Raw genomic sequence first — 17,554 nt, forward strand, 5'->3', positions numbered from 1 at the left:
CTGCTCTGCTTTGGTAGGATTCCTCTAAACGGCCCTGTGCAGAGAGGAGAGCTTTATCTCCCCCGTGCTGTCCTCCTCCCTGCCCTCTGCACACAGGGATACTCTCCAGAGACCCTGCATAGCAGAGCAGTGAGGTACGTGGCACAAATCCTGAAAGCATTGACCACTCCAGCCATTGGAGCACCGCCTATTAAAAGTAAGATAGAAAAACACACAGGGTTAAAATACTATCTTGTAGAGCTGAATGGAAAGGAAGAATTTTTGCTAGAGACAGATACATGTTTATTAACACTTTTCCAATCTTTTGCAATGCCTACAACAAATATCACTGCCACACAGAGAAGTTCGGTGATTAAAGAATGACTAATGACACCAGCCTGACCAACTGCACTACTTTGGTTAGCCAGGCAGAAATGCATATGTGCCATTTCCCATAGGTACTTGAAAAGGGTTCAATTTAAACCAATTAGTAAAATAGCCTGTTTGGACAAAAAAATAATTGTTCTCTGAGAATACGTGAATTCAACACTGCTAGAAAATCCCTGCCATCTGACGTAGAAGGATTTATAGGTTTAGTGGAAATTGCTTTCCCCACTGTCCAGATTAAATACTGCAGGATGATTTTCTGTATGAGTAAACATCCTTCCAATAACGATCAGACCGATAATGTCTTAAAAAGAGGAACAAGATCTACATTTTGGGTTTCTTCTTCTTGTATGGACTATTTCTGGATACAGAACCTTCAGGTAACATGTTGACTGTCCATAAAATGCATTTTAGCATCTTTCTGCTGTTGTGGGGATGGGTTTTATCCACTGAATGCAGAGCCCACCGACAAGGAAAAGAAATACATGAGGTATACAAAAAAGGCAGGTGAGTCTCTTTTTTTTTACATTCAAATAGCTACAGTTTGGACAAATGTAATATTTCAGGTGAAGATGTAATGACTAACAGATAATTGGAGTTTGCATTTGCAGATTGTGATCTCTCAGTCAAATGTCTGTTGCTGTTTTTGCCAATGAATAAGTTCTAATGCATTTTCTACAGGGAAAAATCATCGCTCCCCCCCTCCAAAAAAAAAGGCTTTGTGAGGTATCTCTGAGTTTGAAATGGTGCAAAAAGGAAGCATTTGATTATATTTATTGTGGTTAAATTGTGGTAGTGTTTACATGAAAGTGGAGAGGAAATTTAGGTCCATGAACATTGTTGCATTCACTGAATACTAGATTGAAATGAGATCTGAAATGAAAACATTCAGAATTTACTTGATTTTTCCCATACCAGTTGTTTTACAGAGCTTTTGAGAGGAAAAAATGAAAGTCTCTCTGCAAACTTCAAGGCTATGGTCAGTTATCAGAGGAAGCAGAAAGAGTATTTTCTTGAATTAAGATATTAAAAATTAAAGATATTTAAAATTATTTAAAATATTGTCTATTCTTCTTTTTCTCCCTGTCTTTCCAAAAGGCTACTTGATGTTTTTCTCCTATTATCTTGTAGAGAGCCATTTAAGGAGGTTTTGAGTCGAAGGTTTTTTGCTACAACTGAGTTCTGATTACTTACATAATATTTGGGCAATATCTGGAAATCTGTATGAGGATTTTTATACTCAGGCACAAAACAAGGTACACCTGGAGCAAAAATCCTTTGGTGTTTTTTTTTGGAGGATATAGCTGACACATTTAGATTGCTGTTCAAATGTTGTGCACTTCTGCTTGTGACAGACTGAACCTATGTCGTTTCTGGTTTGCTATATTCACTGGTTTTGTTCTGTAATGACTCCGTTTCACCATTAAGACAGTAAAGTGTACAGGAATGGAAATGCATTCCCGTGTCCCATCATGTGGAATTCAGTGTGTCACAATCATGAGGATTCCAAACCATTCCTGTTAGCCTTCAGAAAAAATTATTAAAAGGTGGAATGGAAGAATCACATAAAGTACGGTGCCTTTTTGTTTTCTCTTGTAGCAAGTCAGGGCTACATGACAGAGTGATTGCACTGTCCTGGTTGGCATTCGGGGGCCCACGAGTCATCTTATACATAGGAAATGGCTTTAGCAGTGACGTCACCTTCGTGGAGGTACAACTGGCAAAATGGATGCAGTGGCTCTGTTTGCGATCAGCCCCCAAGGGATGCATCCCCAGAGACAGTATGGACTCGAGACAGCCATGAAACCTCTGTTTTCATTGAGGCTTCATGACAGTGGCAGCAGAGGTGATGCTGACTGTAGTGAAATACAGGGGTGAGAAGCAAGGTACCACCATTTGAGTCGAAAAGTGTGCAGCAGAGAGGAATGCATGCACGTAGCCCTGTTCTTGTTTAATAGCACCTTTGACAAAAACTCCCAATGCACCGAATGCTCAACAATGTCAGTGCAATTAAGCGACGATATAACAAATCACAGCAGAAAACAGTGTTAAAAATATGTGAAAATGGAAAAGAAATACCTATTCAGTTCACTTAGGAACTGCCTCTTCACTCACGCTATGCATATATGGTGTAATTGTGCCAGGACAAGCCCATCAGAAAGCCCCACGGTATCACGACTCTGAGAAGCTGGGTCCATCATCCTTTTGGCACACCCACACTGGCCTTAGAGGTCATTTCTGGCCTATTTCTGCCTCAGTAGAGCAGTACTGATGCTGAGGAGGGCTGATGGAAAGAGAGGAGCAATGCTGGTGCGTGGTCATAGGGTTGTCCATTAGCAGCGAGGTGCCCAGTACAGCGCTCAATTTGCCCTGTGATGGGATAGGCTGAGAGAGACCAATGGTTTTAAGAGTCTGATAATTTTTAAGGTCAAAAAGGATAATTACGGTCATCCGTCTGTTTCCAGCTAAGCACAAGCAACAAAGTCTTCTGTATGAATTGTACAACAAACCCTTAATTTCTGATAATTACCTACAACATCAGATAAACTCAGAATAAGATCGCAAGTATTTTTTAACTTCGGCTTCTATCCATTTTCTCCTGTTCTGTGCTAGCTTGTCTTTTCTCCACCTAGATGGATCAAGCTCCCTCTTCATCTCCTCTTAGATATATTCAAAAGACTAAGTTTCTCAGTGTAGGATGTTTCCCAAACCTTGACTCAGCCATTCGCTTGCTTTCCTCTGTCCGTTCACTGCTTTTTCAGGGTTGACATCAGGACTGGGTGCAGCCTTCACACAGTCCTCACATAGTTGTTGTGTACAGAGTTACTCCCGTTGACCTCCTGGAATTCTGGTCATGTTCTCCATTGCAGCCCCGCAGTGGGAGATCATGTTTGGCCAACATGACCAGGCATCTGTGCATGGCAGGACAGCTTGTCTTAAAGGTAGGGCCAGTCCTCTTTGTGCTCACATGTAGTTCCCTATACATTAAGATGTTGATTGTATGAGATAGTTTAGCAGTAGGCACGGTTCCTTTGCATTTCAGTGAAAGTCAAGGCCTTTTTCCATCACAGAATTAGATACTGGACAAAAAACAGAGCAAGGGGGGGTTGCTATATTACACCAGAAAAAGCTTGCAGTGAAGATTGCTCCTGAACATTTTGTTAGTGACTCTGTTTCCCCTCCCTTCAAGACTCAGCCCTGAATATCAGTTAAGCAAAAGAAGTTACAGCAATTAACTTCGCTACTCCTCTCTGAGCACTGTTATCTCTTGCTCCACAAAGCTTGTGGTAAGGACCAGGATGGAAATCCATCCCTTCACTGCAGCCTGTGTTTTCTGAAGAGAGTCACATGCTTCACTGGAAGTTGATGGGGAAAATCTATTTGAAGTGGAAAAGTCTGGCTCCATACCACCACAGGATGCTCTGGGTGGCTTGATCAGCACCCATAGCCTTCCTAGCCTCCAGAAGCCCTTTAGGGGCACAAGACCAGATGCTTGCCCTACTTCCAGGGCTCAACGCCAGCCACCGGTGTTGGCAGGCACTGCAGGCACCTGCTGTAGAGACCCGTCACCTTGGGTGTGCAGCCAGCATCCTGCTGTCCTTGACAGACGTGTCCAGCTTTGCTCCTGATTCTCACGGTGTAGCTGATGGAGAAAATACACAGGCTTTTAGCTTATTTCTTTGGATGGTGTCATTCTGCAAGTGTTAGTTTCTTCCAAAGAGACTTGTTAGCTCTGAACTCTGTGTTCAAATAAAAACTCACCATTTGCTCAGCCATTTTCAGTGCCTGAGCTTGTCTTTTCATCTACCCAAATCCAGGTGATCCCACAGCCTTTGCTCTCCTGTTGATATGGTGAATGGGAGGCCACAGGGCCAGACACATTATCTCTCACCATTTTTGGCACTGCAGGTACCCCGAGGCAGCCATTCTAACATGAGACAGAACAACCTTGAAGAAGGGTGAGCAGAAAGGCATGGTTTTCCCCACGAGAGTTCAGGCGTGCACCACAGTCTTTTGGGGACCAGGTTTGCATGACAGGAATTTTGCAAAACGTCCCAAACAATTCCTAAAATAAAGCTGATGAGGCTTAGAGACACAGTGCAGAGTGTGACGAGAAAATGGCAAATAAGTATAGGTCAAAGTATGGATACAGTCACAGTGAAAGTAGCAAAACAGTTTTATTGCATGAGTCCTTCAATATTGTAATTCACTGTAAAAATGTCTATGTGCCAGTCAAAGACTCAACTTATTTTTGCTAATCTCCAGGACAAATCACCTCAAAGGAATTTCACTTCAAAGAGCAGCAATATAAAAATAAAACCTTTCTCACCTTGCAGACCTGTTCGCAGTTTGCAGTCAGCCGGGTGCAAATCCTGCAGAGTTTGCAAAGCTTTGTACTCCTGCTCAATCCACGGTGCCAAAACTCCTACAGGAAGGAGCTGAGATCGGTAGCGCCGGCAACAGGGCTGTCTGCTGCTTTCCCAACTGCTCGGGCTCTTGGAAAGCCACCGGGCTGCAAGGGGCTGACTGGAAGGATACCAAGGGCCACTAAAAGTCACAACATTGTTAAGCCAACAAAAGGGCCAAAGTCTGTCTTGCTAATTAGACTCACAGAATCTGCTAGAGAGGATGAGCAATAGGAAAAGAACCGGCCTGGAGCTGAGCCCAGGTTGTTCTGCCAGAGCTAAGTGCTGGGGAAAAAAATCTCTTTTAACACTAAAATCTCCCTGGACAGCATTATAACCATCTTTCAGACAAACAACTCTCGGCAGAAGAGATCTCACTGTACAAGATTTATGGATCATGTTTGTTTAATCTTAGCTAAGAGACTCTCTTCGTGTTTTTAGCCATGTCCCTACCATTCCCTGGCCATGTTATAATCGTTCTGTCTCACTCTGGTCTCCAAATAGCAACTCATTTTCCGCTCCTCGAGAGCTCCCTGTCCATGTTTCTGTCAGTAAGAGCTATCTTTTACAGCAGTTGAATGACATCCTCCACAACGAGCCCTGGGCTTGTTATCAGAAAGTCTCTTTCATAGCCAAAGATCTTTCTCTTTATGACATTTTCAGATGTTGCTACAATTAGTGATACCCATCCTAAGTGATGGAAGCCACCATCATGGCCATGGCTCCTTCCTGGTCCTTTCTCAAAGTCTCAGCATCATACTGAACATTCACAGCATTAAAATTTCCTTCCCTTGCTTTTGCTGAATGTGGATAGGACTTCTGTGTTTTCAGCTCCTCCATCCCCCAGCCATGCTGTGTGCAAGCTGTCTATGCTCTGTAAATCACACATGGCTATCCTGGAACCCTCACCTAAGCTGCCTCTTTCATGTAGAGCAGCTCCTACCCTCTTCCCCTCCTAATGCTTTCTCTGGCCTTATAAATTCATCCCTAACAGGATTTCTTCCTTTACCTCCCAGCAGTCCTCAAGCTGTTCTCTTGTCCTAGAGTTTTGCTCTTGTTATCTTATCTTCAGGGCTGTTCCTGGAAGCACTTATTTGCATGAACAAAGCTTGCTAATGCAAGCTGTCTTTAAATCAGATATTTGGAGTGTACGATAAGCCCATAAAATGCCTGATGAAAGCATTGCCTATAGGAGCACATTATCAACAGGGAACCAGGTCCAGTGGAGTGCTGAGCACCCGCAGCTCCCAAGGCAAGCTGCTTTTTAGGATCAGCACTTTGCGTTGTCCCTTGACACCACATACACCAGCAGTGCTGGGTATCAGGAGAGCAAGAAGAAGCCCAGAGTGGGCTTCAGGCCAATGCAACTCGAATCTCTCCATCTCTCCTATTAGTAATTTGCCTTTCCCTTTCCACCTATCACCTCCATCTCCTTCACTCCTTTTCTTTCCCCTATTCAAGGTTCTGTTCTTCTCCAACTTGATCCTTCTCTTTTGTTCCTGACTTTCTCTGCCCTCCTCTTCACCTGCCTCATGTATCTGCCCCTACGCACAGCCATTTTGCCTGTCACCCAGCTCTGTAACTTACTTCTCTCCTGTCAGCTGTTTCTGCTGCCTGTCTTAACGTCTTCTTTCATTTGCTAGAAATGCTTTCCTTCTGCCCAACGGCCTTCATCTTATTTATTCCTGTTATAAATTAACTTTATTTTTCATTATTGCTTTGCTATTTCTCTCATTTTTCCTTCCCACCTCAGTACTCTTTCGAGTAAGAACTTCAATCCTGCATGACAACTTTTCCTGGAAATCTTGTGGTTTTTTCTCACAATCCAGCCAAAAGCGTCCTCCCTCTGCTTATCATTGCAAATGATACTTCTTTGAAAATTTTATTTTCTACTTTCATCATTATCACCACCTCCTTTCATCCTTTCCAGAACTTATTTTAGGTCCATGCTTCACATAGCTTCCTATCTTTATTCAGGTAATTCACGTCAGAATATTGTCTCTACTGATACTTCTGTAGCTACTTTCAGACATCCACATACTATGCCACTGATGATAACATCCAGTCAATGTCGCCACCATGTAATCTGCTCAGGATCAGCAGCTTCATATTGTCTTCTAGCCCACCATTACACCAATGCGTTTTATGAGCTGGTGTGAGGAGACGTTAACAGGCTCTAAAATCCTATTTGCAGTCCAGCAAAAAAACTTCACTAAACAAACTCAAAGATACTGCAAGGCAGTTTCCTCCCTTCTGAGCACATGTAAATTGTTTGATTTCCTGATTCCAGGGTTGAACTCGCATCTGAAATGCTCCTGCTGGTCTTTCTTATATAAACTGACCAGTCACCTTCCAAACTCATTTGTGTTTTTAGCACTCGTAGCTTTTGATGAGCGTGAATTTCACAGTATGATGACATGCCATGTTTGTGTACTCCTTTTAAAATTCTTCTCATTGTTACGTGTTGTGAAAAGTATTGAGCAACAGATTCATGTCCACCTTCACCATGTCACTCCTGATTTTATATCATTGCACCGTATCACTTGGCCATTGTCTCCCTTCCCACTCAGAGATGCCTGCTCAGAGATCCCTCCCCCGCTCCAAGCTCTCTGTCCTCTTGCTCTGCTCTGTTTTTTCCAACTATGAACATTGAATATATGAGATGTGAGCATTCCTTGGTGTTTCTAATAGCACTGAAATACTTTCTGTTTGGTTTGCTGCTCTGTTCCCACTAAAGCCTAACCTCCCGTTTGTTGTTTTGAGCACTGTGAAGCATTAAGCTGATGTTTACAAAGAAATGTCCACAATGACACTGAGACCTCCTTCCTAAGCAGTAACAGCTGATTTGGAGGCCGTCCCTGGCTTAACATTGTTTCTGAAAGTACACTGAAAAAAATGCAAAACTATCAAGTACAAAACAATGTACACTATTCTGAATTTACTAACACTGAATTTCTGCTGTCATTTTATATGGTCACTTTGGCATCATGACGTCCTGCTGTAATTCTCCACTCCTAGTTCTGATTTTGACCACCTTGAACAGTTACAGTATTTGCCAGTAATTATTCTTTCTCCCAAATAGTTTATAAATTTATTGAACAACATAGATTCCCATGCAACTATACTGACAACCTTTCTCCACAGTGAAAGCTGTCCTTTATTCCTTTTGTTTCTTGCTTTGCAACCATCCACACGAAGGGAACTTCCTTCTTTCTGACCAGTTGGTTTCTTTACAAGCCTCTGGAAAGCACCTGTCAGCATCTTTTTGGAAATTGAGGTATACTGTGTCATGTTGATCACCCTCACTTACAAGGTCATTAACTTTTTAGAGAAGTCTATTGTAGTCATAGTGCATAACATGCCTCAAGAAAAGCCGTGCTGTGTCTTGCTCTTCTTCAAGATATACTAGATTTATCTAGTGTCTACCATTGGTGGTTTTTACTATGGTTGTAGCTAATTTGTCCAGTGGAGCAGTTTATAGCTTCTCAGATTCCACTTGGATCTCTTTTTCCAAAGAAACAGAAAATTGTTGCCTTCCACTCCTGTGACATCAAGGACAATTTAAGTGCTCGTTCAACAGTTTCTTATTTGGCTTTCTTCTGGGTGAAAGCTTGGTAACTTGTTACTGTTGAGTCCATTTACTTTAAATCCGTCTCTGGTCCCGTGCCAATATGAATATTTCTTAACACTGATCCAACAGCAGAATTGTTACAATTCTGTATTTTGTGTAGTACACACAAATTCCTTAGTTGGTGGTGGTTTTGACTGCCCTTATAAAGACAGAGTGCTTTAATTGCTGTAAATAAGGAATTAAGACAAGTGTATTATTGATAATTAGCTATTTATTCCCTGTTCTGCATTTGTACAATTATTTTTTCTGTACTCAATATAGTTCTTTGTACTCTTTTTAAATTACATTCCTCTTGTTGACATCAGACCATTTCTCCAACGTGTCCGGGTAGCTTTGAATTCTGATCCTGGACCCCAAAGTTTGTTTCTCTTTCAAGCATGCTTTCATGCACGAGTTTTATAGTTCTGTGGTCTGCATTGTTATTGAAAATATTGACTGATAGTTTCCAGGATGAAATCTGTGAGATGTCATATAATGTCTCTCAACAGCAAAGAAATGGCATCTACTCTAACCATGGTCTTTCAACCATGCTCAAATGTATTTCCCTAGTTTAGTAATGAAATATTAAAAACCTCATGCGAATCTACTTTTTCTCCTTCTTACACTAAGGGGGCCAGTTACACTGTCAGAAAGGACATTAGACTCGTTTGATGTCAATTATTGCAAAGATTCACATTGAATGATCTTTACAACCTTGTTATCCCTTGAGGGGCAGGCAAGCAAGTCATGAGTTTGTCCCGGTTTCTTTCCAAATGTCAAAACTCCAACATCCTTCTTTTGTCCCCTGCTTAAAACCAGGTTTTGTGTTCACCCTCACCCTCTCTCAGGGGTATCACTCATCTGTGACGAGTCCTCGGAGATACCTGCTTGCAGCTCAGAGGCTGTAATGGCTGGTACTCCCAGTTTTCCCAGGGAATTGCCATCAGCCTCTGTTGACTTAAATACCTCCAATTTATCTAAATATTCCTTAACATGCCCTTCACTGATCTGCACGGTGCTGACACCGGCTTACAAGTCAAAGTTTCTTTGAAGACTGGGGGAGACACAAAACCTTCCAGCACGTTCTGCATTGTCCGATTGGTTTCTCCCCTTCCCATCATCCATTCCTCCTTTTCACTTAGCTGACCCTCGGCACCGTGTCTGCTTCCTCCTCAGCTGGCAGGACAGACCTCAGTCACCCTCCTTCTGCTCCCTTTGACCCTTCCTTTCAACCTGTGTAACGCGAAACCCAACTCACACACTCACTGGGTACGATTTCTGCCAAATAGGGGCACTTTCATTTTCGGAACATCAGGTCCAGTGCCAAGATCTCAGGTGGCACGACATTCCTGTGAACGCTCAATATGTGTAGGTTTGTTTCACTTTTTTCTTTTGCCGGTGTTTATGTTCAGGCAAAGTATAAGGGAAGTGTAAAATTTAAAGAGTGTATATATGTTTCCTGCCTCTGCATATTTTGCATTCTGAGATTGATTGATATTCAAGTAATACTGGATTAAAATGGAGTTCTCACTGAATTTTCTGTATCACTCATAAATAAGATGTTAGAACAGCTCCAAATCCCACTGCTTCTCAGACTTTGTGATGTGAACATTGAAAATAACACTCTTTCCCCAGTTCTTTTCATAGATTTAACCACTTATCATAGCAGTGGTTTACCTTTTCTCAACATCTTTAAACCTACCAATCATAAAGACACATGACCCAACATAATTACAAGCAAACAAGAGTTTGTCGAATGCCAAGATACAATACATTTTGTGATTAATTTTCCTTATTTCTTAGTGGCTTGTTTACAGCTCACAACTTTGTAACTCTCCCAGTTTGAACACAAATCAGTAGGTTTCTATCTTACACTAGACCTGGGAATGAGTATTTTACACAGTGGATTGTGTCTCCTGCAGTGCACGTCGCTGGGTAAGAGCAGCTTCCTCCTGTTGCAAGTTTGATCTTTCCTCCCTCAGGTGCTGGGTGGTTTTTCTCCCCATTTAACTACCTCACTTTTCCTCCTGCCTCAAAACACTTATCTAGACTCTGGACTATCTCTCAGTCTTCACTGAGACCTGCTTGCACCACTCGCTTATCCACTAGTATCGCTTGCTTGCTGAGAAGGTCTTCCCAACTCATTTGCAAGACAAAGGCACACTATGGGTGAACTTTCCCCCAGTCCCAAAATCTCTTTCCTTCCCAAAATCTCTTTCCTTCCTTTGGGACACAGCCTGGGAGGTTCTTTAGCCCAGCCAGGATCACACTGGGCTGTGCATCTCCAGGGGCTAGGAAGCATCCTCTACTCATGCAAGACTGTCTGGGGTGTCCCTGTCCCAGGAGTCATCCCATGCAACAATGAGGCACCTTTTGAGCCTAGTGTGTCTTCTCTGCTCCTTCTGACATCTTGACCTCTGGCCTTACCCAGTATTTCTGCTCCCTCCCTGTGTCCCCCTATCCAGCCTCTTTTCTCCTTTGCCTCACCCAATGCATAGGCTGTTGTAGATCCAAGCTCTATTTGCCTCTGTCCCCTTTTTCTCTGCAGGAACCTTCTGTATGTTTGTGCATACAGCTCCCAGTTCCTTCCTGCCTCTCCCCCATTCCCTGACCCAGCACCTCCCACCTGGTTTCTGCCTTAAAATGATGCTGATACGGTATGAACCCAAGTCACTAACTGGTCATAAAACAGGGAGAAATAAAACTTGTCAAATAATTAGGCATAACTCTTTAGTAACACCTTTACACCTCTCACAGCTCTTACACCTTTGCCATTCCTGTGTCCACCCTGCCAGGCTTTGTCCCCTACAGGGAGCTGGACTGCCTCCTCTGGTCTCTCCTGGTCCTTCTGCCTTGGGCAGTGTTTCATCAGGGCCTTGCCCAGCCATGATTTTACGGGCAGAGCGAGAAGAAGGTGGCTCCTGCCGTTCCCTTTGCCTGGCATGACTTGAGGGCTGTGCAGTATGGTGGGTGCAGGACAGGAGGCACTGCATGAGCTGCCCACCAGTGTCCATCCAGGGATGGGGAGCCCAGAGCTGAGCACCACAGCATGGCTGGCGGGGATGAGAGCGTTTTCACCACTTTCATTACTTTCCAATTAAAAGTCTTGCTGAAAACTGTCTCAGCAAGCTCCATGCCCTCCCTTGCCTTGAGTCACTAGCAGGAGAGGCTGTGGATCGGCTGCACTGCAGCACAGCACAGTGTGAGCTGCCAAGTTTATATATGACAAAATTAAGCATATGGTGCTTTCAGAAAGTAGGGGAGGAGAATTCACAGTGTCTGCACTGGAGAAAGGATGAAGGCTTCACCCAGGCTTGAGATAAGCAGAGAGCAAATGGACACCCTGAGTGTCTCTGCCCCAGCTGCCGGCTGTCAGGCTTCCTGGGACAGCGGGTGCCTCCGCTCAGGGTAGGAGGTTTGGGGTCAGTGGCCACCACAGTCTCTGGCCAAAATGTTGCTGGTGACGTAAGTAACAGAGGGACAGAGACTATGCCAAAGTCACATCTCAGCAAAATTTCCTGAGACAGGATCTTATCTGCCATCTCTTCTCTGATCTGCTATCCTCTTTGCAAACCTAAGTATACCATAAGGGACAGACTGTCCCAGAATTTCATGAAATCTGATGATAATAATGTAGTGTTAACCCAGTCTGCCAAACTCACTTGTATCATTCCTTGAGACTGTCACCCTTTGGACCCAGGAAAAACAGTGTGAATCTGATTCCATTACTTCTGCAACTTACTTTAACATTTCTCTTGAGGAAAATAAGGCTCCGGGGTGACCTTATAGCGATCTTCCAGTACCTCAAGGGGGCCTACAAGAAAGATGGGGAGAGGCTGTTCAGGAGGGCCTGTTGTGATAGGACAAGGGGTAATGGTTTTAAAATAGAGGGAGGTAGATTCGGATTGGATATTAGGAAAAAATTTTTTACCATGAGAGTTGTAGAACACTGGAACAGGTTGCCCAGAGAGGTGGTGGATGCTCCATCCCTGGAGACGTTCAAGGCCAGGTTGGACGAGGCCCTGAGCAACCTGATCTAGTTGGAGATATCCTTGTTCCTTGCAGGGGGGTTGGACTAGATGACCTTTGAAGGTCCCTTCCAGCCCTAACCATTCTATGATTCTATGATTCTATGAAAATTCATCAGATCTTGTTTTTTCCTGAAGAACTGAAACTGTTGAACTTCTTCCCAGTAAGGCGAACAGAACACTGGAACAAGCTTCCCAGAGAGGTTGTGGAGTCTCCTTCTATGGAGATGTTCAAAACCTGCCTGGACACGTTCTTGTGTGATCTGATCTAGGTGGTCCTGCTCAGGCAGGGGGATTGGACTAGATGATCCTTTGAGGTCCCTTCTAATCCTTAACATTCTGTGATTCTGTGATTCTGTGTATCTTGATTTAACTCCTCAAGGAAGAAGTATTTTCAGATCCTAATGAGATTATCCCAATAGGAGTGTAAAATAGGTCACTATCAACTGCAGATATATTGCCACCCATAGAGAAAAGAGGATGATTTATGATGTATGTTGTGTAAGTAATCACAAACCAAAATTCTAAGATGGGTAGTGAATTCTCTCATATTTGTTGTGGTTACTTTCAAAACCTCTTATTTCAAAGATGAAGAATATCATGAGTTGTCTGGTGCACACTGCAAGTGTGGACCTGACACTCCTCTGGCACACGTCCTGTAAAGCTGGACATTGAGAAGTGCTTGCTGGGGCCTTCAGATGTCATAGTTGGACTGTCTCTTCCGAAAATCAGAGAAGGTTATCCCTAACACTGCAACCCTTTTTGCTACATTGGAGGGACAATATGTGCCATAGTAAATCTCAGGCTTTTTTTTAAAAAGAGAGTAACTGCTTTTTGTCTTGTGTCTGTAACTCTAGAGACGAAAATTCGGTTTTGCTGAATGTTTTTTTCCCTAGCTATCCTAAGCTTCAGTTGTCTCCAACCCTCAGCAAATCTCAGCCTATGAGGCAGAGACATCTCATGATCCCTTGAAGCAGTGGGGAGATCTAGGGGAACACTGATGACTTTGGAGAGGTTGCATCACCCCAGCTGCCATCAGGGGCCTGAGAGCTGCTCTACCAATGCACAGGAAGCACTGTGAACAAATGCCACTCCGCTCCAGTTGTTGGTTTTCATAAGCATCTCAGTGAGCTTCACGAGCCATGAAATGCCTTTCGGCACTGTAAGCATTAGAAGAAAATATTGACACTGGGGGAAAAAAAAAAAAAAAAGGTTGTTCATTATTCAGTAGATTTTACCTCGGGAGTTATCAGTTAGTTTTAAAGACAGCCTGTTACCCCAGCAGAGGCAGGAGGAATACCATCATGCTGTGTGGCTGCCGTGGCAAACAGTTGCACTGAACAATGTGTGAGCAAAGTCTGGATCGCATCTCCTGAGCACAGCTGTCTGCTGCAAATGCTAAGGGACAGCAGACACACGAGGGGAAGTCGTAGTGGCTTGCCATTGATTCACAGCCTGAACAGGCAGGCTAATGGGGTCCCGTGATGGAGCTGCCACTGATCACTTCGCCAGCAGAGCAATCCCCAGGAACTGGACCAGAAAAGCTATTTATTGAGTAGAAAGAAATGGGGCTTCAAATCACAGTAACTGGGGAATTACTGGCAAGAGGTAAAAATGTTTTGCTGCCACAAAAGGAGGCAGGAAATCGGGGAGGCTCGGTAGCCTCAAAGCTGTGACAAGAGGAATGGGACTGGCAAAAAGAAGTGAAGGAGCCAAACCAAAGCACAAATGATCAGTCTCCTGCCATGGCTGGAACATGGGGGACATTTTGCACTGGTTTATGATAAGGAAATAAAGTTTAGTTTAGAGGCAGTGGAGAATTACCTGGAAAAAATAACAGGAACCACCTGGATTTTCTGGGTGCAGAGGATGGGGAGGATTTAGCCATGAATCCTTGAAGGCTCCCTTGATAGGCAGCTGTCGTGAGTTAGGCCGCTCCAGCAACCAAACCCTACACAGTCGCTCACTCACCCTCCCCCACCCCAGGGATGAGGGAGAGAATTAAAGGAGAAAACGGGAAACCCGTGGGTTGAGATAAGAACAATTTAATGCAGACAAGTACTACACAGTGTAGATGCTTACCACCCCCTCTTATCCAAAGCCCATCTTGTCCCAAAGCTGCAATCTCAGATGAATGCGAGGCCCCGAGACAGAGAGGGAGACAGAGAGAAAGCACCCCGAGAGTCCGAAAGTGAGAGTCTCGAAAGGGCAAAAAGCCCTTCTCTCCGGTTGACCCTCACTTTTATACTGGGCATGACGCTGCATGATATGGAATACTAATTGGCCAGTTTGGCCTCAATCTTAAGTTCCACCACAAATCACAAGGGTAATCGTGGCCCCCTTGTCCCAGCTATGCTCCCCCCTTATCCTGTTGTGCTCCTGCACACTGGCAAGAACACGGCAAGCTGAAAAGTCCTTGAGACCTCAGTGCCAACTACAAACATCAGCTTGCTATCAACATTCTTCTCAGAGCAAGCCTCTGAGTAAAACCAAAACACGGAGCTCTTCTAGCTGCTAAAAAGAAGAGCTAACTCTGTCCCAGCTAAAACCAGGATAGCAGCATAGGGCCACAGCCAACATGAAGCATTAGATAAGCTCTATGAAGAGAAATGAAAATTAGAGATTGCAAGAATGTGCCCTGCTTCATCCCTGTTTGAACTCCTGAACAGCCAAGAGTTTACTAGGGCACTTTAAAGTCATGTAAGTAGGTCAACTTGTCACCAGAGTCTCCTTATCCCCAAAACACGTGAAATTACTTCCTGATGGCCAGCGGATGAGAAGCGAGCAGCAGCAAGACACATCAGCAGCAGCCCAAGGGCATATTGACAAGGCTGAAGACTCCAGAAAATGCATTTTGCATTGCCAGGTGCATTTTTCTGCACAATGTCCAGGTCCAAGCAGCGCCAAAGGAGCTGCTCCTTGCAATAGCAATGGTGCTGCGTGGCCTAAGGCTCCCCAAAGCGGTGGTCAGCCTGAGGGCTTATTCCCAGGCCTCCTCTGGGAAGCACAGAGCAGATTCTGGAAAAAAACAAATCCCACTCGGCCAACACTTCGCTTCAGGGCGAGTCAGTGATATAGCCAGTATGCCCGTCCTAGTGTGGGCGATGTGGAGGTTGTCTGCTTCGCTGTGGCAGCAGGAAGGTGAATTTCCCTCCAGTTCTCTTGGTTTTCAGGGAGTTCCCAGCCTAAGAAGAAAACATCCTGAGAGGCCGGGGGTTCGACCGCCACTCACCAAAGGGATGATGGTGCTCAGCTGGTGACACTTGTTACTGCAAAAGGAGTGTTGCCTTTGTAAATCTCGAGTGGGATTTGAAATGTATGTTAATGGGCAAAAAAATCTCACCATACTGTACCAGAGCTGGTGAGAGATTCATAGATTCATAGATTTCTCGGTTGGAAAAGACCTTAGAGATCATCCAGTCCAACCGTCCCTAATCCCCCATTAAATTAGGATTTATTACAGAGAGAAGCTATTTTTTAAACTTTTAGTTAAAGATGAGTTAGAACTGTTAAATGTTTAAAATGTTACTTTTAGCCAGGCTAGCAGACTGCTGAAAGCAGTATTCTTTCCTTTAATGATAAAATAAAATACTTGCTGAACACCCGAGAGGAGCTTTCTTGACAGCCAGCCGGGAGACAGTGTGAAACCACAAGCAAATGCTGCCACAGTTTTTTACTTTTTCTCTTCCTGGAATACTTTGAAAATATTTTTCTTCTCGTGAAAGTAGCCAGCTGCCTCTGGCGAGCAGACGCGATGGCTGCGCTCTCCGCCGGCCGGGACCTGCTTATCTCCAGAGCCCCCGGCGCGCCGGCACGGCGGGGGACGGCAGGAGGGGGGCGGGGGGCAACCGCCCGTCCGGGGCTTTTGCCGGGCAGTCAGAAGCAGCGGTGTCCCACCTTGCAAAAACCATCGTTCCCCTCCATCCGTCCCGTCCTGTCCTGTCCTGTCCTGGCTGTGAGTCCCCGGCACGCCCGTCCTCCGGCCCCTCCGCCGTGACGCCAAGCTTCGCTAAAAAGGTAATTAAAAAAAAAAAAAAAAAAGGTAAGAGCCATTCCGCACCTGTGACAGAAGGTAACGCCGCGGGGCTCCGGTGCTTCCCACCGCGTTTCCCTCCCCACGTCCTCGCCCACCCGCCCGTGGCCGCCTGTCTCAGCTCTCCTTTTTCCCGTTGTTTCCGCGCAGCCGGCCGCAGCGGCAGAGGCGGGAGGCCCCCGGCGAGGCGCACAAGCAGGGCAGGTAGGCACAACCCGCCGGGGGGCAGGGGACACCGCTCGGGCACGGCAGTTGTGGTTAGGTAGGGGTCGTGCCATGAGCAGGATCCAGCGGCCCTGGAGGAAGCCGCGTTGCCCAGCACGCTCATGGAGGTGGGGGGGTAATACCACAGCCATTTTCCGTGGCCTCTTAGGCTTCGCGTTGCGCTGCTCCGTGGTTTTTGTCACCCATGCTGTGCAAGCGGGCACCTTCCCTCCAAGCATCCCTTCTGCAAAGCTGAGCCCCTCTCCACAGGGTCTTCATCGCACCTCTTGTCCCTCCCTCAGCCACTGCCAGGGAGAAAGCGCCTTTCTGAGCACAGTCAAGCCTGCTCACAAATGTTGAAGGTTTTGCAAGAGATCTCCTAATACCGCTCCTCCCTCTCAGCCGGGTATAAACCTTCTCTGATGCATGCTCACAATGCCACAGGTCTTTCAGAGGCTGAACTAAACCTAAAGCAGAAGCAAGGGCCACCTTTTAAAATGCCTGAGGGATAATTCATGGCCAGAAGAACTCACTGATGAAGGTAGATGACTCACCACTCCTAGAAATTATTAAACTGAGACTAAGCATCTTTCTAAGATACTCCATAGTCCAGATAAAGCTCTGGGTTTGTGAGATGAGTTACTGGTAACACTGCTGGTCTCTAGTAGGAGATTGTTGTATTGGCTTCTTGTGGTACAACTGCCCATGAGCCTGTGAGAAGCACAGCATGGCTAAGCAGTCTCATTTAGGAGGAACTTGGTCTCAGGAACATGTTCCCCATCAAGTTTCTTTGTTGTCCTGTTTTCCTTTGGTCTATTTCTGCCTTGTCTTGTGTATCTTCAGACAAGTGCCTCTCTGAGCATGCCATCTTTTCTCAAACTGAGAACCAGCAAAACTTCCCCTCCTG

At 45.0% G+C, this 17,554-nt stretch overlaps 1 protein-coding gene across 2 annotated transcripts in view; it reads left to right on the forward strand.

The window, feature by feature from the left end:
* The first annotated feature begins 751 nt into the window (after nt 1–751).
* Nucleotides 752–17,554, forward strand: part of LOC104383614 (gamma-aminobutyric acid receptor subunit rho-1) — a 32,856-nt gene continuing 16,053 nt past the window's right edge. Inside the window, exons 1-2 of one of the 2 annotated variants that reach the window (XM_086608201.1) lie at nt 752–873; nt 16,594–16,647. In XM_086608201.1, coding sequence (XP_086464327.1) covers nt 752–873; nt 16,594–16,647 — 176 coding nt within the window. The remainder of the gene's footprint in view (nt 874–16,593; nt 16,648–17,554) is intronic. The other variant, XM_086608202.1, reaches the window with a different exon arrangement.

This window comes from Tauraco erythrolophus, chromosome 2 (genome assembly GCF_009769465.1).
Source record: "Tauraco erythrolophus isolate bTauEry1 chromosome 2, bTauEry1.pri, whole genome shotgun sequence".
NCBI classification, from domain to species: domain Eukaryota; kingdom Metazoa; phylum Chordata; class Aves; order Musophagiformes; family Musophagidae; genus Tauraco; species Tauraco erythrolophus.